Source organism: Bos mutus, chromosome 6, assembly GCF_027580195.1.
Source record: "Bos mutus isolate GX-2022 chromosome 6, NWIPB_WYAK_1.1, whole genome shotgun sequence".
In the NCBI taxonomy this organism is placed as follows: domain Eukaryota; kingdom Metazoa; phylum Chordata; class Mammalia; order Artiodactyla; family Bovidae; genus Bos; species Bos mutus.
The window spans coordinates 22,959,359-22,982,812 of record NC_091622.1 but is presented as its reverse complement, the minus strand read 5'-3'; the positions used below and the strand labels follow the sequence as shown (position 1 = coordinate 22,982,812).

General features: G+C 36.6%; 1 protein-coding gene across 2 annotated transcripts in view; it reads left to right on the top strand.

The window, feature by feature from the left end:
* BANK1 (B cell scaffold protein with ankyrin repeats 1) overlaps positions 1-23,454 on the top strand; it is a 322,108-nt gene that overhangs the window by 32,235 nt on the left and 266,419 nt on the right. For both annotated transcript variants that reach the window (XM_070372094.1, XM_070372093.1), the window contains exon 2: positions 8,767-9,165. In XM_070372094.1, coding sequence (XP_070228195.1) covers positions 8,767-9,165 — 399 coding nt within the window. The remainder of the gene's footprint in view (positions 1-8,766; positions 9,166-23,454) is intronic.

The following is a 23,454-nucleotide window of genomic DNA, read 5'->3' as shown; positions in this document are numbered from 1 at the left end:
TTGGAAAAGACTCTGATGCTGGGAGGGATTGGGGGCAGGAGGAGAAGGGGATGACGGAGGATGAGATGGCTGGATGGCATCACTGACTCGATGGACGTGAGTCTGAGTGAACTCCGGGAGTTGGTGATGGACAGGAAGGCCTGGCGTGCTGAGATTCATGGGGTCGCAAAGAGTCAGATATGACTGAGCGACTGATCTGATCTGATGATTAGATCAAGATTAATGTTCATGTCATTTCTAATAAGTGCGTGATGGCTCTAAGTTATTTCTTTGTGTATTTTTGTTTTCTTCTGCACTTTGGTTACCAGTTAGAAAACTGTAATATTGAAAAGATGCATCATTCAGTCTTTCTCCATTATACACAAACATGGGTAAGAGATGAGATCTTACTCAAAAAGAGGAAAATCTGCCATTTGAAGCTGTGCATATATAATAGGAAATATTTAGATTCATGATCAGTCTCTTTCTTTTGGCAATATGTAGTCTAATTTAATCTCATAGCAAAAGCAATTATTAATATCAGTTATTAGTACAAATTTTCTTCAGACTTGAAGATATGTTCAATATTTTGTAAGAGAAATTAAAAAGGCATCATTATGGAATCTTAAGGGACACTTTATAATAAATTTAAGTCTATTTTGTTCCTACTGTTGTAGTATAAGCTGGCATTTACTTTATGTTGCTAGACCTGAGATTTACATTTTAAATAATTTATTTGCAGACCATAATTGCTTCTTAATTAGCAATTTCCCTTTATCTTGATGACACTTTACAGGAATGAACATTCTGTGTTTCTATATTTCAGGTTCATCCTTTATGATTTCATTTCACAGCCTATAAAATTTGGCCAACATTAATAACAATAACCCTCTTTAAATGGGCAGAATAATGATTTAGGTTTGATATAATTCAAGTGCATAAAACGAAGTTCATTTCAAGGCTAGTAGGCTCCTCTTAAGAAATCATAGAGAACTGTTGTTGAGTCTGCAATTCAGTTGTTACTCAAGGATAGGCTTTTTTCTAGAATAAGGAAAAAGAAAGTCATGGCTGTGAAAGGCCTTTTAATTAACTTTTGTATTTTGAGTCAACACAATTTTATACAAAAAGATTGGAAGGTAACTCAAAGACCATTTACTATCTTCCAGCCATGACAAGTTAATCAATGTGATCATCAGTAAAACAAAAATAACAAGGCCAACTCCATACAGTTTTATGGATAGTAAATGAAGTAATGCATGTTAAATGCTTAGAAACATAACTGGTTCATGAAACATCTCAATAAATAATATTTGATAAAATTAAAAAGCCTGAAATAATGAAATCCATAGGAAAGAGAGGGATTTAATGCTATTCTTAGTTTCTGAAAATTGGCAAACAGAGGTTACTAAGTACAAGTCAAATATAAATTTTAAAGGAAGGCACAATTTTAGCTTAAGAAAAAAATGGGCTCTAAGTGTTGAGAGAAACTTCCTGTCTAATTTCCTTGGGAAATTTTGAAAGATAGGTTATGATTGTCTCTAGAATTGATTTTCTATGGTTATCTCCCTATGGTACTGTGATATCCAACCATATAATGGGGCAGTATTCATTCTGTGCTTTAATACATCCTTATAACTTTATCTATAATTTCAGTGATTTAAGTTCTAGTCAAGAAGGAAGTAATGTACATTCTTCACAGACATCCATACTCCTATAGAGTTGGTTTATTTCCTCTTTTTTCCTTGATAGGAAACCAGGCTCCCAGTGAATTTCACATACTTTCCATATTTGATTTTAACTCATAATCTGCTTAATAGAGACTAATCTAGCTCATAGCACTACAGAGAATCTATTTTAACCTTTTAAATAATGTTATTGTGTCCTCTGCTATTGGAGGTTAAAAGTGCAGACTGTAGAGTCAGACCACCTGTGCTGGAATCTTAATTCCAAAATTGAATTTAGTTTTCTCATCTGTAAAATAAGATAAGAATAATATTAGAGTAAATAGGGTAAGTTAATAGGGTAAATTTAGAAGATTAAGTGAAATAACATATGTAAAACAGCAAGAGTCCTAGTATATATTAAGTGCTTGATAATTTGTTATTAGTTTTATTTTTACTCTAATTATTCCAGAACTAAATGGCAACTTACTCTGGCTATGTGTAAGATGGGAAAATTCTTCCCCTACTGTTCCTCAAATATAGAAATGCTGAATTATAACACTGTTTGTGTTTGTTTAATAAATATTTATTTAGCATTGAGGCTGGGTGAAACACTACATGGAGAAAAGCAGAATTATGCTGATGATTCATATAGAACTTGTGTATGATTCCCATATGTTTTCTGCCAGATGTTTTTTCTCATTCTGTGATACAAATGTATTTTAAAATATATTTATATACATTTGTTGAATATCCATTCAAGAAATTATGCTATGCATCGTGTAGGAATCTGTGAATTGAAAGAGGCAGCATCTTCCTTGGAGATGCTATGTATATCATGAGGAAAGACATAGATAAATCAATAAAGATACAAAAATTCTCAAAGTCATTGTGTTAGTAATTGCAACTTCAATGGTGTAGAAAAATGCATATTATATCCAGAGGGAGAAAGATGTTTATGGAATACAGCAGTTTTGGTGTTTTGTTCTTTGTGCTTAATACCTTAACAAATTAATTTTTAAGAATCATTGCATTGTTTTATAAAGTAATACAATTTTACTACAAAAATATTAGTGATATGGAAGAGTAACATAAAAGAAGTCATACATCTCTTAAAATTTACCTCTCATGTACAACTGTTGGTTGCTCACAGCCAATAGAATTATGCTGTAGTTTGAGTTAGATGGGCAGGATTATTTAAAAGTGAGAACATAATCTATACGCTATTTTTAAATAAAATAATAGGTCATTTACTATTAAGAAAACTAAAGTTACAAAAAATAGTGAAAGAATTGAGTCACTTTATATTCAAATTCAGTATTAAATGACTGAATTCTATGAAAGATGATGTTAATACTTTATACTTTCTTCTCCTCAAATGCTCAGTTTTTCCATTCTATGGTCACTTCTATTTCATCAAGATTTTTAACATTTACATTTTGCAGTGCTATCCTAATCCTTATGATACTTAGTCTTTGACCTATATGTACATGTATTCAAGTTACCATGTGTTCTTTTTCTAAAGTTTTTACATTTCCATTTTGCCTACTTTTGTTCTTCTATTTGCTGGCTGGGTTTTCTTCTTTATTTAAATTTTGATTATAGTTATACTTGAATATTGAACAATGATAAAACATCTCTAATAAAAATCAGTAATTCTTTGCTCTTCCCCTTGCCAGAAACAATTTCATCCCTTCCTCATTCAGTACAGTTCAGTCACTCAGTCATGTCCGACTCTTTGCAACCCCATGGACTGCAGCATGCCAGGCTTCCCTGTCCATTACCAACTCCCAGAGCTTGCTCAAACTCATGTCCATCGAGTCGGTGATGCCATCCAACCATCTCTTCCTCTGTCATCCCCTTCTCCTCCTGCCTTCAATCTTCCCAGCATCAGGGTCTTTTCCAGTGAGTCAAGTCTTCACATCAGGCGGCCAAAGTATTGGAGTTTCAGCTCTAGCATCAGTTCTTCCCATGAATATTCAGGACTGATTTCCTTTAGGATTGACTGATTGGATCTTCTTGCAGTCCAGGGGACTTTCAAGAGTCTTCTCAGCACCACAGTTCAAAAGCATCAATTCTTCAGTGCTCAGCTTTCTTTATGGTCCAACACTCACATCTATACATAACTACTGGAAAAACCATAGCTTTGATTAGATGAACCTTTGTCAGTAATGTCTCTGCTTTTTAATATGCTGCCTAGGTTGCTCATGGCTACAGTCAGCATCTGCAGTGATTTTGGAGCCCCCCAAAATAAAGTCTGTCAGTGTTTCCACTGTTTCCCCATCTTTTTGCCATGAAGCGATGGGGCCGGATGCCATAATCTTCATTTTTTGAATGTTGAGTTTTAGGCCAACTTCTTCTCTTTCCTCATTCACTTTCATCAAGAGGCTCTTTTGTTCCTCTTTGCTTTCTGCCATAAGGGTGGTGTCATCTGCATATCTGAAGTTATTGATTTTTCACCCGGCAATTTTGATTCCAGCTTGTGCTTCATCCAGCCCAGTATTTCCCATGATGTACTTTGCGTATAAGTTAAATAGGAAGGGTGACAACATATATCCTTGACATACTCCTTTGCCTATTTGGAACCAGTCTGTTGTTCCACGTCCAGTTTTTCCAGTTGCTTCTTGTCATGCATAGAGATTTCTCAGGAGGCAGGTAAGGTGGTCTGGTATTCCCATCTTTTTAAGAATTTTCCACAGTTCATTGTGATCCACACAGTCAGAGGATTTGGCGTAGTCAATAAAGCAGAAGTCCCTGTTTTTCGGAAACTCTCTTGCTTTTTCTATGATCCAATGGATGTTGGCAATTTGATCTCTGGTTCCTCTGCCTTTTCTAAATCCAGCTTGAGTATCTGCAAGTTCATGGTTCTCGTACTGTTGAAGCCTGGTTTGGAAAATTTTGAGCATTACTTTGCTAGCATGTGAGATAAGTGCAATTGTGCAATAATTTGAACATTCTTGGCATTGCCTTTCTTTGGGATTGGAATGAAAACTGACCTTTTCCAGTCCTGTGGCCACTGCTGAATTTTTCGGATTTTCTGGCATATTGAGTACAGTACTTTCACAGCATCATCATTTAGGGTTTGAAATAGCTCAACTGGAATTCCATTACCTCCACTAGCTTTGTTTGTAGTGATGCTTCCTAAGGCCCACTTGACTTCACATTCCAGGATGTCTGGCTCTAGGTGAGTGATCACACCACCATCTTTATCTGGATTATGAAGATCTTTTTTGTACAGTTCTTCTGTGTATTCTTGCCACCTCTTCTTAATATCTGTGTTTCTGTCAGGTCCATACTATTTCTGTCCTTTATCGATCCCATCTTTGCATGAAATGTTCCCTTGGTATCTCTAATTTTCTTGAGGAGTTCTCTAGTCTTTCCCATTCTATTGTTTTCCTCTATTTCTTTGCATTGATCACTGAGGAAGGCTTTCTTGCCTCTCCTTGCTATTCTTTGGGACTCTGCATTCAAATGGGTATATCTTTCCTTTTCTCCTTTGCCTTTAGCTTCTCTTCTTTTCTCAGCTATTTGTAAGGCCTCCTCAGACTACCATTTTGCCTTTTTGCATTTTTTTTTCTTGGGGATGGTCTTGCTCACTGCTTCCTGTACAATGTCACAAACCTCCATACATAGTTCTTCAGGCACTCTGTATATCAGATATAATCCTTGGGATCTCATACCCTCCTAGGAACCTCAAGAACTGTTAGTTTTCCAAATTCTACTGTTACTCTATTTTGTGTTTCCTCTATTATTTCTTAGTTTACTAATTCTATTACCTATTTTTTCCTATTATATGCTAGATAAGGATTTCAATCTATTAGCCTTTGAGAGTCTTTCCTTATTCCCCAGTGTATTTAAATCACAACTTGAAGCTAAACCATTAGACATATTTTACATTATTATGATTGTTTAGTCCATTTGAGGCTGCTTTAATACAATACCATAGATATGGTGGCCTGAACAACGAACATTTATTTCTCATAGTTCTGGAAGCTAGAAGTCCAAAGTCAGGGCACCAGCAGGTCAAATCCTGGTGAGGTCCCTCTGCTGAGTTACAGATTGCTGATGTCTTTCTGTGATCTCACATGGCACAAGGGACAAGGCTCCCTGGAGCCTCCTTTATAAGTGCTCTAATTTCATTCATGAGGGCTGCATTCTCATGACCTCATCACCTCCTATTGGTCCACCTTCTAATTCCATCACACTGAGGGCTATCGTTTTAATATATGACTGTAGGGGAGGACATAAATATTCAGTTCATAACAATGATTATATGTACATTTATACTATTAATCCAAATAGTACATAATGACCCTGGTTTCTTTTTTGTTTTGTTTTGCTGTGTTTTTCTGCTATTTATTTTACTTCTTTTGTAGTTTGCATGTAAAAGATTGTAATATATCTATCTTTAATTTTTTTCAAAATGTCCAATCAGAATTTTCAAACCATCAGCATTTTTCCTCAAATTTTCAAATATATGATACAATCTTACAATTGTTTTATTTTCTTTGGATCTCCCTCCTGAAATGCTCCATTCTTCTATTATAAGTCCCTATGCCTCTCAAACAGCTGCCATCCTGAAACTATTTCTTTTTCTCTTGGTATTTTAATTTACATTTTTATTGTAATATAACTTACATTTCCAGTCTAAGATATATAGATGAATAGATTTTTATGTAAGTGTACTTTGTGTAACAACCACTCAGATCAAGATATAGAACATTTTCAGAACCCCAGCATGTTCCTTCTTATCCGCTTCCATTCATTAATCCTATCTCAAATGTTTTGATCTGTATCACGGTGGGTTTGTTTTTTTTTTCTGTTTTTTAACTTCAGATAAACACTGTCATTCAGTATATACTTGTTTTTTCTTTCACTCAACATTACGTCTTTGGATTCATCCATTTGCATTAGCAGTGATTCATTTTTATTGCTGTACAATATTCTATAGTATGAAGATACTATAAAATATTTTTGTAAGAGCTGTCTTATAATTTATCATAACGTGGCCTTGAAACTACTCTGTAAAAAATATATCAACCCAATATTTTTCTCCTCCTGGATGACTTGCTTTTCTTTCCTGGATATATGAAGAGGTTTTATAATAATAGTTAAACCAAGAGAAATTTAATCAAGATATGTTTTCTCTAACAATTTTTCCATGAAATTTCTTTTTCTTCTATATTTTAAAGATTTTAAAACTATATTTAAATTTTTAATATGTCCTTTGTTCTCTTCTATTTCAGGTTTTTGGAGTATCTTTATGTTCATTCAATGTTTTCCTTTTTTTGGCTCTTATCCATATATATCGGATTTTTCATCAATTCTTTAATTTTGTTCTCTATTTTTGTGTTTACTATGAAAATATAAAGCTTTACTTTGAGGCCAGAGATAAAATATTATCTATGTCTAATCTAGTCAGCGCTTTTTCTGATTTATTTTCTGAGCAATGGTACTGCTTTGGCTTTTGATCTTTTTATCTATTTATTATACCCTTTCAAATGATTCTTTTAAAAATATCAAATCAACTTGTTTTTGACCTTAGGTTTTATTTAATTAATTTTTAATACTCTGAAGAACTTTTCTTGTGTTTTTCTTCCCTGCTTATCATTTCTCCTAGTTTTTTCATGTGCTGCTTTCATTATTATGATGACCATATTATTATTGTTCATATGGTTGCCATCATCTCTTTCAATAACTACGAGTTTGTATTGCTAATCCTTTTATCTTGCTCATGATTCTCTTAGCTCAGTTTAGACTTTCTATTTGCTTAATACTGTCTGGGTAAATTATCCTTAAGCTCTCTTCCCTACTGGCTACTTTTTATTTTTCCATGCAAGCTATAGTTTGAGAGAGAATATCTATATTCCAGTCAGTTGTTACGGCGTGAGAGAAAAGAGGAGAAGGAAGATCTGTCCAATGTGAGAGTCACATTGGAGGTAGTGGATTATAGTCTCTAATGAGACCTTTTCTGCAAGACCCCTCCCAGTGCTCAGGGATGCTCTTGATTTCCTGTGCACTTTGACTGGCTTCACTGCCTCACCTTGAGTCCCGACTTCTTCAGGATTCAGCCTTTCTTGCTTCTGCGGATGTCCCTGACCAGTTTCCAATTAGGGGAGAGATTCATGACCACCCTGACAGTTTGGTGGTTTATAAGTTTTTCCATCAGTTCTGGTTTTAGGGTAGGAGATAGATAGGACTAGCATTGCCTCACTAGAACCTCCTATTTATTTCATCAACATTAATGTTTTAGTTTCTGACATAATATTCCCTTTGTTTTTTATTATTGAATTTTTTTCTTTAATTTTTTATTTTATTAGTTTTCTGGGCATGCAAATTCTATACTCTGCCTTGATGTACCCATCTTTACCTGGAAAAAGTATTTTCAAGTCCTCCAACATATATTCTCTTATTTCTTTTCAGAATAATCTGATTCATGAGGTAGGGCTTATTAAAAAAAAAAAAAACAACCTTCATTTAGTTGATGAAGAAACAATGACTGAAAGGAATTAAGTAGGTAAATCTAGTTAAAATTACATGGTTACTGGTAGAGCCATGCTTGGTAGCCCAGCGTCCCTAATCCCCCAGAACAGTCTTTTCATTCTATCTCAAGGCCTCTCATTTACTTCAGTTGAGCTTCCTAGGTTCACACTTGTGCAGTGAGGACAGTGTACACTTGCACAAAGCATGAACTCTGTGTTGCATCTGAAGAATTATTTTAATCCCACAGGGTTACTTTGGGGATACTACAAATCATATTATTGCTCTCTAGTATAAACAAATTAAGGGGTTCCCAGGTGGCACTAGTGGTAAAGAACCTGCCTGACAATGCAGGAAATTAAGAGATGCAGGTTGAAACCCAGGGTTGGGAAGAGCCCCTGGAGGAGGGCATGGCAACTCACTCTAGTGTTCTTGCCTGGAGAATCCCATGGACAGAGAAGCCTGGTGGGCTGTGGTCCATAGGGTCGCAAAGAGTTGGATGCGACTGAAGCGACTTTGCATGCACACACATGAGCAAATTAACATATTCCATAAGAAGTACGTTTAATTCTTCAAGAACTGATAATATCATCTGCTTTTAGCCTGTCGATATAAGAAAAGTAATACATTATTTTCTCTTTTCCAGAAAATGCAAAAGACATCATCATGATATATGAAGGAGATGCTGAGGAATGGGCTCTGTACTTGAGCGAAGTTTTCTCACATGTTGTGAAAACGGAAGCAACCCTTTTATATTGCTTGGAGAATTGCTCTCTTCGGGATTTGGAATTGCTGGATTTAAGCTCCTACAAGTGTAAACTTTTGATATTATCAAATAGCCTGCTTGAAAACCTATCTCCAAAGAAAGGTCAATTTCTGAAAAACATACTTCATTCACCAGAAAGTGTGGTCACTCTGCTGTGTGGGATGAAGAGTTCAGATCAACTCTACAAATTATTGAATATCTCTAGAAGCAGATGGGAGATCTCAACTGAGCAGGAGCCTGAAGAATACATCTCTGTAATTGAGAGTATCATATTCGGAGGTAGCGTTGCCAAATCTTATTTGTTTGTTTTTGTTTGTTTATTTTTTTAATTAAAACTTTGAAAGTTTTTTTTGAACCAGTGAATATTTGACAGTGGAACTAAAGAAAAGAAAAAGGAAATCCAACTTTATTTAACAGTATATTATACTTTCCTCAAAATTCATGAAGATTCTTAATTTTAGCTTTATTTCAGACAATGTTTATCAGTGGTTCAAAAAATGGTTTATAAACATATTCCTTAGGGCAGCTTGCCGGAGATCATACTTTGTAGAACAATATGCTAGGTTATATGTTAGTTTTTGTTTTAGTTTTCCTTTTTCTTATTTTTGGGAGGGGGGCTTTTTTCCACAAGACATAGATTCAATATTATTCTTATTTCAGGCATAATGTCTTGGCTTCTGTCTTTAAATGTTTGCTCTATCTTATTAATATGATTTTCTTTTTCAGAAATTCCTTTTATATGTGTGTTTGATTTATTTTATCTTAATATACAGTTTCTAATTCTTTTTGATTCTTTATTAATATCAGTTTATTAATACTTAGCTTGTATTCATCATTTCAGTCCTTGCTACATTCTTATATTTTCTGTACTCTCTTCCCCTATATTATTTCAAATTTTGTCTTCATTTTTATATTGCTTTACTTCTTTCATTTTAACCTTTGGTTGAACACAGGAAGTTTGCAATGAATTTCTTGTTCTTCTTCTGAACAGCTTGATTTCTCCATTGTATAATAGGGTGATCATAATTTATTACATTTTAAAAATTCATGGAAAAATGCTTGGTCACAATTTTCTACTTTTATGGCAATGAGATTTTAGTATGTGATTCTTTATGTGCAGTTGGTTTGCTCTTTCTCTCCTCGTTACCTTCATGTGGATCCTGTGCTGGACCAGTTTTTCTTTTGTGTCACTGAATACAGTGAGTTTTTCCTTGGTCTAGCCAAGGGAGACAGAGAATGTGGGTTTTGTTGTTTGTTCTTCCCCACCCCCACAATGAAAGACTTTACTTTGTTTTCACAAGGCAGAGACTGCTTTCCACAGATTTGTCTTTTCTGTATGAGTTCTTCATTTAGCCTCACCTTTTCTGCTTTTTGGAACCAAAGCACTTCCACCTGAAACTGTTGCATCGTGCCTACAATATAGAAAGGCATGACCTCTAGACTTAGAGAAAGCTATGCTTGTTAGCTCTTTTTGAAATCTGATTTTGGAACCATTCTATTGACCTGGAGGTCTAAGAGGTCACTGTTTGCTCTTTTCAGAGAATAGGACATTTGCATAATTGTTTCTCATTCTCTATGTTTTGGGATGATTTGCAGTAATAAAAAAGGGAAAATGTTGACCCTACGCTATGATTTTCAAACTGGCAGTCCTCTAATATCTAATAATCTGTTACTTTTAATTTTTGTTTAGTATTCCCCAAGTACCTTTTGTATTTTTAGTTGAAAAGGAAAAATGTTGCAATTGGAAATGATAAAACATTTATTACAGTAAAATACACATAAGAACATAAGATGCAAGTAAGTTTATGCTCATTGTCTCCTCTGATACAGAGGAACACTAAAAATTTGTGGCAAAATTTTGAGTGGTTTTCCACATCCATTATTTTTACTTCCTTGAAGAATTCAAATTGTATTGGCCACTTAATTATGATATCACTATTGTGTAAAAATATCTGGGCATATCTTATTGTTGTTTTGATTGTTTTGTTTTATGATGAGTACCATTGAGTGGCTATGTCAACTATATTTTCAAATTGTATTCCCATTGATATTTGATAGGAAAAAATTCTTATAGCTATGGACAACATAGGACTATTTTTGAAGACATTGTTAGCTCTCATCTTCCCATATTCAGTTTTTACACTGATTTCTTATAATAGCTTCAGTTGAGTTCAGTTGCTCAGTTGTGTCTGACTCTTTGCAACCCCATGAACCGCAGAATGCCAGGCCTCCCTGTCCATCACCAACTCCCGGAGTTCACTCAAACTCATGTCCATTGAGTTGGTGATGCCATCCAACCATCTCATCCTCTGTCATCCCCTTCTCCTCCTGCCCTCCATCTTTCCCAGCATCAGGGTCTTTTCAAATGAGTCAGCTCTTTGCATCAGGTGGCCAAAGTATTGGAGTTTCAGCTTCAACATCAGTCCTTCCAATGAACACCTAGGACTGATCTCCAGGATGGACTGGTTGGCTCTCCTTGCAGTCCAAGGGACTCTCAAGAGTCTTCTCAACACCACAGTTCAAAAGCATCAATTCTTTGGCGCTCAGCTTTCTTTATGGTCCAACTCTCACATCCATACATGACTACTGGAAAAACCATAGCCTTGACTAGATGGACCTTTGTTAACAAAGTAATGTCTCTGCTTTTTAATATGCTGTCTAGGTTGGTCATAACTTTCCTTCCAAGGAGTAAGTGTCTTTTAATTTCATGGCTGCAATAACCATCTGCAGTGATTTTGGAGCCCAAAAGAAATAAAGTCAGCCACTGTTCCCACTGTTTCCCCATCTATTTCCCATGAAGTGATGGGGCCAGATGCCATGATCTTCGTTGTCTGAATGTTGAGCTTTAAGCCAACTTTTTCACTCTCCACTTTCACTTTCATCAAGAGCCTTTTTAGTTCGTCTTCACTTTCTGCCATAAGGGTGGTGTCATCTGCATATCTGAGGTTACTGATATTTCTCCCAGCAATCTTGATTCCAGCTTGTGCTTCTTCCAGCCCAGCATTTCTCATGATGTACTCTGCATAGAAGTTAAATAAGCAGGGTGACAATATACAGCCTTGACGTACTCCTTTTCCTATTTGAAACCAGTCTGTTGTTCCATGTCACATTCTATAATAGCTTAGATGTACCTAAAAAATAGTAAATATAATAATATTGTGTGAAAAAAAAATTCAAAGATAAATTTGTCTGAAACTGTAAGCATGCAATCAAAATACAGATCGATAAGCAATTGGCTAATCATGCCTAAAATAACTTTATGTGTTGGTTGAGTCACTTGAAAAAATTGGTATTCATTGCTATGGTCTATGCAATAATAATTTGTTTTAGTAAACCACTTGAATGTTGTGCTAAATTATTTTTGTTATCTGTTGCCATTCGTGTTGAATACATAAAGTCTGTGTTTTTTTTAATGGGTAATTAGTATGAAAGATGTGGAATTCAATTTTAGTGTCCTTTTTCTATTTCCCTTCTATGCCACAGAGAATTATACAGGAAGAAAGGAAACTTATTATTCAGGGACATTATATGATAAAGAGAATAATAAAAAAGCCAGAAAAGTCTTGGAAATAATTACATGTTCTAATATATTCACAAAAGAAAGACAAATCAGAGGAAATTTTATAAAACTTAATGAATGAGAAAGATATTTTATAGTTAATCAAGACTCTGGAAAACTTTTCTTGTTAAAATTATGAAAAAATATACAGTAATTCATGTGCAATATGAGTGTTTTATTTCTATTTAACAAATGAAGAAATATCATTAATATTTCTTCATTTGTTAAATTGAAGAGACAATATAATTAAAGAGACAATTACCTGTCTCTTTAATTCACCAACTGGGAATAATACAAACCTGTGTATGTTTTCCACCTTTCTGTATGTGGTATAACCAATTTGACCATATGTTTTCCCTTTTCTGTCTTCTTAGTGAGTGAAGTCACTCAGTCGTGTCCGACTCTTTGCGACCCCATGGACTGTAGCCTACCAGGCTCCTCTGTCCATGGGATTTTCCAAGCAATAATCCTGGAGTGGATTGCCATTTCCTTCTCCAGGGGATCTTCCCAAACCAGGGATCGAACCCGGGTCTCCCACATTGTAGACAGACACTTTACCGTCTGAGTTTGTTTATTTTTGGATCTTTACCTTGTTTTCTCCTTCTAATCTTTTCACATGTATAGGTTTCATACAGCATAGTTTATATGTAATATGAATTATCTGATCTCAAATCTATATAAAATCAACTAACATTTCTGAGTATTATTATTATGTATTTTGCTGCTTATGAATCCTTCCCTTAAAAGAGTGTGTACCAGTTCCTGTGATCCCAGCTCATCCACTGGGTCACCTTCCTCTCTTTCTCTTTCTTCTTATATCTTTTAAGCATTCTGGCTTGTTATCAACAGTTGAGTCAGCTCTCTCTAACCTTTATCATATTTTATATTTATATGAAAATATGATGTTCATATTTATTTCATATTTATCGTACTTTCTTCATTGTTGAATTGTAGATGTAATAGTACTGGGAGAGCTGCTAATACTTTCATGAACAACTTTAACATTTTGATTTGTTTTCATATTACCAAACCAAGGATTTCAAATATTTAACTTTGATGATGTAAAATAGGAATCATTAAATTATGAACAGCAGTGTAACAGTAGAGTTGTTGGAGAAACAAAATAGGAAAAATAACAATGCCACAGTGCATTGAAATAAATCATACAGAAGCATGTTTTCTTTCCTCTCATCTGAGCTGTGTATTGCTGTAAAAGCTCTAATTTGTTGGTCAGTGAGGTCTCATGGCCTTCAGATGAAGTCCATCCATTTTACATGGCCTTCCAGCTCCTCAAAAGCATGGCACCAACACAGATTTTCCAGAGAAGGCAATGGCACACCACTCCAGTACTCTTGTCTGGAAAATCCCATGGATGGAGGAGCCTGGTGGGCTGCAGTTCATGGGGTCGCTAACAGTCGGACACGACTGAGCAACTTCACTTTCACTTTTCACTTTCATGCATTGGAGAAGGAAATGGCAACCCACTCCAGTGTTCTTGCCTGGAGAATCCCAGGGACGGAGGAGCCTGCTGGGCTGCCATCTTATGGGGTCACACAGAGTCGGACACGACTGAAGTGACTTAGCAGCAGCAGCAGCAGCAACATAGATGTTCAGGCCATTTCTGTCATTACCATTAGTATAAGTATGTGCTGTACACTAGGATAATTGCATCACCTTCCATTGAACACAGTCTCCCATTTCTGTCTTAAAACCATTGCTCCTATGCTGCCTTCTTTATGTGGAGTAACTTTCCCTGTATTTTTGATTGAAATCCTAGCCATCCTTCAAGATTCATTGAAAAGCTGCTTTATTAATGAATTCATCTCAGATCTTTTCTACTTGAAAATATACTCGTTTCTAATTCTATTAAATTTTTATTATTGCTTATTTATAACTCTCTCATTATATTCTTTGTAATTGTTTTGACAATTTCTTCTCATTATTTTCTGTTTCAAAAATGTAATGCTGCTTTCTTTCTAAAATATTTCAGCATTTTGAATATCGAAAAAAAATAGTAGGAGAATACAAATTGTGTTTCTAAGTTTATAAATGTTTACTGGTACAGTCGAGTTTCACTTTGTTAATGATGAACGGGTTTATTGTGGTATTTCTGTCAAGATTACAAAATTGAAATTTGAAAGAGTAAAGATGGCAGTGTAGGAGAATCCCACATTTACCTTTTCCCATGGATTAAGCACATCTATTAATACAACTATATTTGGAATAGTTCCCTAAGAAAGGGACCTGAAAACTGGATGAACAACAAACGGTAAAAGAACCGTACGGTTGGCTCAACAGGGAATATGTCCAAGAAAACTATAGAACTGTAGGAAATAGAAACCTGCTCATAAAGGGCTCCCACACAACACACTTGATATGAAAACCGGTGCAGAAATACCAGATTGAAAAGCATATGGTCCACAGGAGAGGGGACCCACTTACTAATCTTAAAGCATCTGAAGCATCTGCCAGGGAGGCAGGAACCAGTTGAGATGCTCCCCAGAGACTAAGACACTGGCGGGAGATGTTTTTGTGTGGGGGTGGTCTCAGGCTACTTTCCTAATGCTGTCACTGGTACTTGTCATGTTTTAATCCTCCCTCCAATCTGTCACCACAGCGGGCATACCCTACTGAGAGCCACACCTACTCCTGTGCCTCAGCTGAACCTTGAAGCCAGGCCAGAGCTATCTCTGCCCACCAGTGTGCTATGGCAGTTGGGCTGTGCCACAGCAAGACTTAGTAGATATATATATTGAACATTCCGTTCAAAAGCATCAGAATTGACATTTTTTTCAAGAGCACATAAACAGTCTCAAGAATAGATTACATGTTAGGTCATAAAGTTTCTATGTTAAAGTAGAATGGAATCATATTAAGCATCTTCTCCAATCATAATGGTAGGAAACTAGAAATCAATCATAAGAAAAAATGAAAAAAAAAAACACAAAAATGTAGACCATAAACAACATGCTATTGAACAATCAATGGGTCATCAAAGATATCAGAGGAGATTATGGCATGTCTCCTAGAGATAAATAAAAACATAAATAGAATATATCAAAATCCATGGGGTGCAGCAAAAATGCTTCTAAGAAGGAAGTCCACAGCAATATAGGCCTACATCAGGAAGCAAGAAGTATCCCCAATAAACAATCTAACTTTACAAAAGGAATCAGAAAAAATAGCAAATAAAACCCAAAATTAGTAGAAGGAAGAAAATAATATCAGAGAAATGTATTAGAGACAAAAAACAATAGAAAATATCAATGAAACTAAGAATTAGTTCTTTGAAATAATAAGCAAAATCAACAAATATTAGATAGACTAACCAGGAAAGAGAGAAAGAACTCATATAAATAAAGTCAGAAATGAAAGAGAAGTTAGAAGATCCACAAAGGATCCACAAAGGATCATGAGGCTACCACAGTTATATGCCAACAAATTGAACAACACAAAAGAAATGGATAAAGTACTAGAAACATGCAATCTTTCAAGACTAAATCAGAAGGAAATAGAAAATCTAAATAGACTGATTATTAGTAAGGAAGTTGAAACTATATAAAAAAACCCAGGACCAATATGTTTCACCAAAGTCACCAATACTAATGAATTGTGTAAAACCTTCAAAGAAGATTTAGCACCTATCCATTTTGAACTCTTCTAAAAATTTTTAGGGACAGGAAACGTTCAAAAGACAATTTACAAAGCCAGCATTACCCTGACACCAAAACCAGACAATGACACCACAAAAAAAGAGAAAATTACAGGCCAACATCCGTAATGAATATGGATGCAAAAATCATCAACAAAACATTAGCAAAATTAATCCAACAATACACTAAAAGGATGATACATCATGATCGAGAGGGATTTATTCCAGAAATGCAAAGATGGTCCAATATCTGTCTGGTCCAACATCTAAATTATCCAACATGACACATAATATTAACAAAATGAAGGATAAAATTTATATGATCATTTCAATAGGTGCATAAAAACCATTTGACAAAGTTCAAAATATATTTATGATAAAAATTCTAAACAAAGTGGGTTGAGAGAAAGCATACCTCAATATAATAAAGGTCATACATGATAAACTTTCAGTAGCATCACACTCAACAGTGAAGAGCAAGCTAAATATGCCTCTCTTGCCACTTTTATTCAGCACAGTTTTGGAAATTCTAGCCTCAGATTTAAGAGAAGGCAATGGCACCCCACTCCAGTACTCTTGCCTGGAAAATCCCATGGATGGAGGAGCCTGGTGGGCTGCAGTCCATGGGGTCACTAAGAGTCGGACACGACTGAGCGACTTCACTTTCACTTTTCACTTTCATGCATTGGAGAAGGAAATGGCAACCCACTCCAGTGTTCTTGCCTGGAGAATCCCAGGGACGGGGGAGCCTGGTGGGCTGCCGTCTATGGGGTTGCACAGAGTCGAACATGACTAAAGTGACTTAGCATAGCCTCAGATTTAGGCAAGAAAAAGAAAAATTGTTCAAATAAGAAAGGGAGAAGTAAAACTGTCACCATTTGCTGATCACATAATGCTGTATGTAGAAAACCCTAATAAGTCCACCAAAAAACTGCTAGAACTAATTAATTAATTTGGTAAATTTTCAAGATATGAAATCAACATACATATATCTGTGGTGTTTCTATACACTAATAAAGAAATATCAGAAAGAAAAATTAATAAAACCATCCCATTTACAATTTCATCATAAGAATAAAATACTCAATATTTTAAATTTAACCAAGGAGGTGAAAGACCTGTACACTGAAAACTGTAAGACACTAATGAAGGAAATTAAGGAGACACAAATATATGAAACTATGTTCTTTACTTACGGATTGAAATAATTAATTTTGTAAAAATGTCTGTACTACCCAAAGCAATCTACAGATGCATTACCATCCCTATCAAAATACCAAATGATATATTTCACAGAACTAGAACAAATAATTCTAAAATTTGAATGGCGCTGCTAAACATTGCAGAGAGTTCAAACAATATTGAGAAAGAAAAACAAAGCTTGACATATTACACTGGCTGACATCAAACTATATTACAAAGCTCTAATAATAAAGTCAGTGTGGTTCTGGCTCAAAATAGGCACAGATCAATTAAACAGAACTGAGACCTCAGAAATAAACCTACATGTATATGGACAGTTAATTTTTGATAAGGAGCAAAGAGCATACAATGGAGAAAGGATAGGTGGTTCTGTGGTGAAGAATACACCTGCCAATGTAGGAGACACGGGTTTGATCCCTGAGTTGGGAAGATCCTCTGGAGTAGGAACTGGCAACCCACTCCAGTATTTTTGCCTGGTAAAATCCCATGGACAGAGAAGCCTAGATGGCTACAGTCCGTGGTGTCATATGGTATCACAGAGTCAGACACAGCCGAGTGATGGAGCACACAGGTAGTAGATAGCAGCATTGCACAATGTTCAGTTCTCAGAATTTTAAATTGTGAGATGATAAGCAAGAGAACATCCCTGTTAGGAAATATTTAGGAGTAATGGGGTGTGATGTCAACTGGCATGCATATGCACAACACAGACATACACATAGAGAGATACATCTATTTACAAAGATCTGTGTGTGTGTGTGTGTGTGTATGATTATTGGCTAAATATCCTTAGTTATCTCCTATACATATCTGTGGTTCTAAGAGATGAACAAAAGCAAAGTAAGCACATTCTAAGAGATGAACAAAAGTAAGCACAGTCTAAGAGATGAATAGAAAGCAAAGTAAACTGATAGTTGTGCATCTTTGAGAGGTGGTGGCTTTTGAAGGACATAGTTCAGTGCATGCACTGTGAAGCTAGACCTAATTACCCTGTAGGCAGCATTCTTGGAGCTTCCACATGTCTATTTTGTATGTAACAATATAGCATTTTACTGCCACTCTTACTGGTGGGATGGGGTTGGGGAAGTCATCGGGCATGAAGAGTTGTGTTTCCTCTGTATTGTTTACTGACTTTTTTCTTCTACATAATGTTTTAGCCCTTTATGTCAAATACCATGTCATATGTCTTATACTCTTGTTTGTTGTATTCTGTGTCTCTTAGAAAAATTGAGTACTTCAAAACCATAAAATGATGTTTAGGTATAATAAACTCATGTTGAGTTTCTCCCCCAGATTTTCTGCGTAAGGTAAATGTTTAAAGGGGAAACTTACTGTTGTCAATTAAGCTGATATTGCTGCTGCTGCTGCTGCTGCTAAGTCACTTCAGTCATGTCCGACTCTGTGCGACCCCATAGACGGCAGCCCACTAGGCTCCCCTGTCTCTAGGATTCTCCAGGCAAGAACACTGGAGTGGGTTGCCATTTCCTTCTCCCATGCATGAAAGTGAAAAGTGAAAGTGAAGTTGCTCAGTCATGTCCGACTCTTAGCGACCCCATGGACTACAGCCTACCAGGCTCCTCCGTCCATGGGATTTTCCAGGCAAGAGTACTGGAGCTGATATTAAATAAATGTATTTCCCACAGAAACCCTATTACCTGTCTCTGAGCCCAGGATAGTAGGCATAGGGAAGAGCTGACTTAATACTGTCCACCTGATATTATTGTGATGATTCAATTATTTAATACATTTACAGTGCTTACAAGAGCTCCTGGCAAAGAATCTATGCTCAGTAAACATAAGCTAGTTTTATTACTTTTCTGTGTATTGATTAAATGAGAGGAAGAAAGAAAGGAAGGGAGGGAAGGAGAAACAGAGAGAGGGAAAAAGACAAAAGTAGAGAGGGGAAATAAGGGAGGAGGAGAGGGGAGCCCACATCTGAGAGTTGGGGAGAGAGGCAGGGGCTCTGCTGCCTTCAAATAGAGGCCATGGTGTTATGATTGGGCTAGAAAGAGAGATCAGAGATGTGAATGAAAAGTTCAAGGCTGAAAGAGTGTCAAGGAAAGAAGGGAGTCAAATATCAGGTAAACAGTAAAACATCTATGAGAGGTCAGAGTTCAGGAAACAAGAAAACAGGTGGGAATTGAAGTAGGAAAAAACAGGAAAAGAAGAATTGATTTATGTCACTAAGGCTGATAACAAAAAATAGCTTCATTTATTTTGGAATTTACGCCTACTCCTTGGGTGGCCCCAAGCCAATCAGCAGGTGAGGGCCTGAAGGCTTTGGACTAACTCAGAAAAAAATACCTTCAGGGAATAGAAAGGAGGAGCTCCGAGAGTTTCTGTTTCTGTAGCTTGTCAAACAACAGCGTGATTTTCTCCCTGGATACATGTGGTTATTTGCACAAAGGATAAGTACTCTAAAAGCAAGCAGGAATTCTGTTTTCTCGTGGTTCTAGTTGTTCGTTTTCACAATTTATTGTGTTTCGGCTTTCTCTAATATGATGAATGAATTAGAAGCACAATCCTGATTTCTTAAGTGTTTGTAGTTTTCAAAGTTTATTTATTTATATTTGTTAAGAAGTTCAGTTCAGTTCAGTCGCTCAGTCGTGTCTGACTCTTTGCGACCCCATGAAGCACAGTACGCCAGGCCTCCCTGTCCATCACCAACTCCCGGAGTTCACTCAGACTCATGTCCATCGAGTCGGTGATGCCATCCAGCCATCTCATGCTCTGTCATCCCCTTCTCCTCCTGCCCCCAATCCCTCTCAGCATCAGAGTCTTTTCTAATCAGTCAACTCTTCCCATGAGGTGGCCAACGTACTGGAGTTTCAGCTTTAGCATCAGTCCTTCCAAAGAAATCCCAGGGCTCCTTGCAGTCCAAGGGACTCTCAAGAGTCTTCTCCAACACCACAGTTCAAAAGCATCAATTCTTCAGCTCTCAGCTTTCTTCACAGTCCAACTCTCACATCCATACTTGACCACTGGAAAAACCATAGCCTTGACTAGATGGACCTTTGTTGGTAAAGTAATGTCTCTGCTTTTAAATATGCTATCTAGGTTGGTCATAAATTTTCTTCCAAGGTGTAAGCATCTTTTTATTTCATGGCTGCAGTCACCATCTGCAGTGATTTTGGAGCCCAAAAAAATAAAGTCTGACACTGTTTCCACTGTTTCCCCATCTATTTCCCATGAAGTGATGGGACCAGATGCCGTGATCTTCGTTTTCTGAATGTTGAGCTTTAAGCCAACTTTTTCATTCTCCACTTTCACTTTCATCAAGAGGCTTTTTAGTTCCTCTTCACTTTCTGGCATAAGGGTGGTGTCATCTGCATATCTGAGGTTATTGATATTTGTCCCGGCAATCTTGATTACAGCTTGTGCAGTTCTTCCAGCCCAACGTTTCTCATGATGTACTCTGTATAGAAGTTAAATAAGCAGGGTGACAATATACAGCCTTGACGTACTCCTTTTCCTATTTGGAACCAGTCTGTTGTTCCATGTCCAGTTCTAACTGTTGCTTCCTGACTTGCCTATAGGTTTCTCAAGAGGCAGGTCAGGTGGTCTGGTATTCCCATGTCTTTCAGAATTTTCCACAGTTTATTGTGATCCACACAGTCAAAGGCTTTGGACTAGTCAATAAAGCAGAAATAGATGTTTTTCTGGAACTCTCTTGCTTTTTCGAGGATCCAGTGGATGTTGGCAATTTGATCTCTGGTTCCTCTGCCTTTTCTAAAACCAGCTTGAACATCTGGAAGTTCACGGTTCACATATTGCTGAAGCCTGGCTTAGAGAATTTTGAGCATTACTTTACTAGCGTGTGAGATAAGTGCAATTGTGCGGTAGTTGGGGCATTCTTTGGCATTGCCTTTCTTTGGGATTGGAATGAAAACTAACCTTTTCCAGTCCTGTGGCCACTGCTGAGTTTTCCAAATTTGCTGGCCTATTGAGTGTAGCACTTTCACACAGCATCATCTTTCAGGATTTGAAATAGCTCAACTGGAATTCCATCACCTCCACTAGCTTAGTTCGTAGTGATGCTTCCTAAGGCCCACTTGACTTCACATTCCAGGATGTCTGGCTCTAGGTCAATGATCACACCGTCGTGATTATCTTGGTTGTGAAGATCTTTTTTGTAAGAAGTTACAAATGCTAAATTAAATATACTGATTTTATGAAGTTAAAGGGAATCTTTTCAAATTCTTTCATTAAGTGAAGGGAGCCTTCCTACATTGATCCAACTTTGTGTATTAGCAAGAGGAATAAATGCACATCATTATTCTCTGTGGTGCTCTCTCCATCTCTATCAGACTGTTCAGAGTAGTGCAGAGAGGGCAAGCCAGAATGAGAGATACCTGGCTCCTTCTAGTTCCAATGAGTAAAATCTCTGAAAGTAAGTCATGAAAGAACAAGTGGCAGTGGCCATGGAAATAAACATTAAATGAGTTCCCCTGTGGCTAGTCCACTCTTAAGCTTAAGAACCACTGATCGGAACTAATTGTCTACTGAATATAATCTTTATTAATGGATAATTAAGCATCACTCAAAGAATTAGAAATAGTGGCTTTGTGAAATTTAAATCAGTATCTCGCCTATGTTGTTTGAAATAGTTGGAATGCACCTCAATTTATCTATCAATTGTATTGTCCACATATTAATAAATAGTGACTGCAGAGGTTTGGGGTTTTGGTTTTGTTTAATTAATGCAGTTGCAAATGTTGTTCTATGAATATTATTTTGTACAAGTCTGCTGGTCCACAAGTTTTAGTTTGGGGCCATATGTCCTGGAAGAAAGTTGTGCTCATAGGATTTATGCATATAAAAGGTAATGCAAATTGTCTCCCCAGGGCAGTTGTACCAACTTACCTGATAGAAATGTAAGTTCTCAGTGGTTCCCCATCCTCTTCAATACTTGGTATACTCAGAGTTTTTAATTTTCAATTTAATGAATGTGAAACTGTATTTCATCATAGATTTAACTTGGATATCCTGGTTACTAATTAGCATTTTCTCATATATTTGCACATGCATATATTCATAGATTTCAATCTCTAATTTTGTTCTATGAAATGCTTCTTCATGTCTTTTACTCATTTTGTCTTTTGGTTTATTGGATACTTTAGGAATATTTGGTTATATAGTTTACAAATATCTCCTTGGAGTTTGAGTTCGGGATTTTTAAGTTTTTAACTTTCTTTTTGATAGTTTTGATAAACAAATTTTTACTGTAGTTAAGTGTATTAGTATTTTTCTTTTAGCTTACTTTTTATTCAGTTCAGTTCATTCGCTCAGTCATGTCCGACTCTTTGCGACCCCATGAATTGCAGCACGCCAGGCCTCCCTGTCCATCACCAACTCCTGGAATTTACTCAAACTCATGTCCATCAAGTCGGTGATGCCATCCAGCCATCTCATCCTCTGTCATCCCCTTCTCCTGCCCTCAATCCCTCCCAGCATCAGAGTCTTTTCCAGTGAGTCAACTCTTCCCATGAGGTGGCCAAAGTATTGGAGTTTCAGCTTTAGCATCATTCCTTCCAAAGAAATCCCAGGACTGATCTCCTTTAGAATGGACTGGCTGGATCTCCTTGCAGTCCAAGGGACTCTCAAGAGTCTTCTCCAACACCACAGTTCAAAAGCATCAATTCTTCGGTGCTCAGCTTTCTTCACAGTCCAACTCTCACATCCATACTTGACCACTGGAAAAACCATAGCCTTGACTAGACGGAACTTTATTGGCAAAGTAATGTCTCTGCTTTTGAATATGTTATCTAGGTTGGTCATAACTTTCCTTCCAAGGAGTAAGCATCTTTTAATTTCATGGCTGCAATCAACATCTGCAGTGATTTTGGAGCCCCCCAAAAAATAAAGTCTGACACTGTTTCCACTGTTTCCCCATCTATTTCCCATGAAGTGATGGGACCAGATGACATGATCTTTGTTTTCTGAATGTTGAGCTTTAAGCCAACTTTTTTACTCTCCTCTTTCACTTTCATCAAGAGGCTTTTTAGTTCCTCTTCACTTTCTGCCATAAGAGTGGTGTCATCTGCATATCTGAGGTTATTGATATTTCTCCCGACAATCTTGATTCCAGCTTGTGCTTCTTCCAGCCCGGCGTTTCTCATGATGTACTCTGCATAGAAGTTAAATAAGCAGGGTG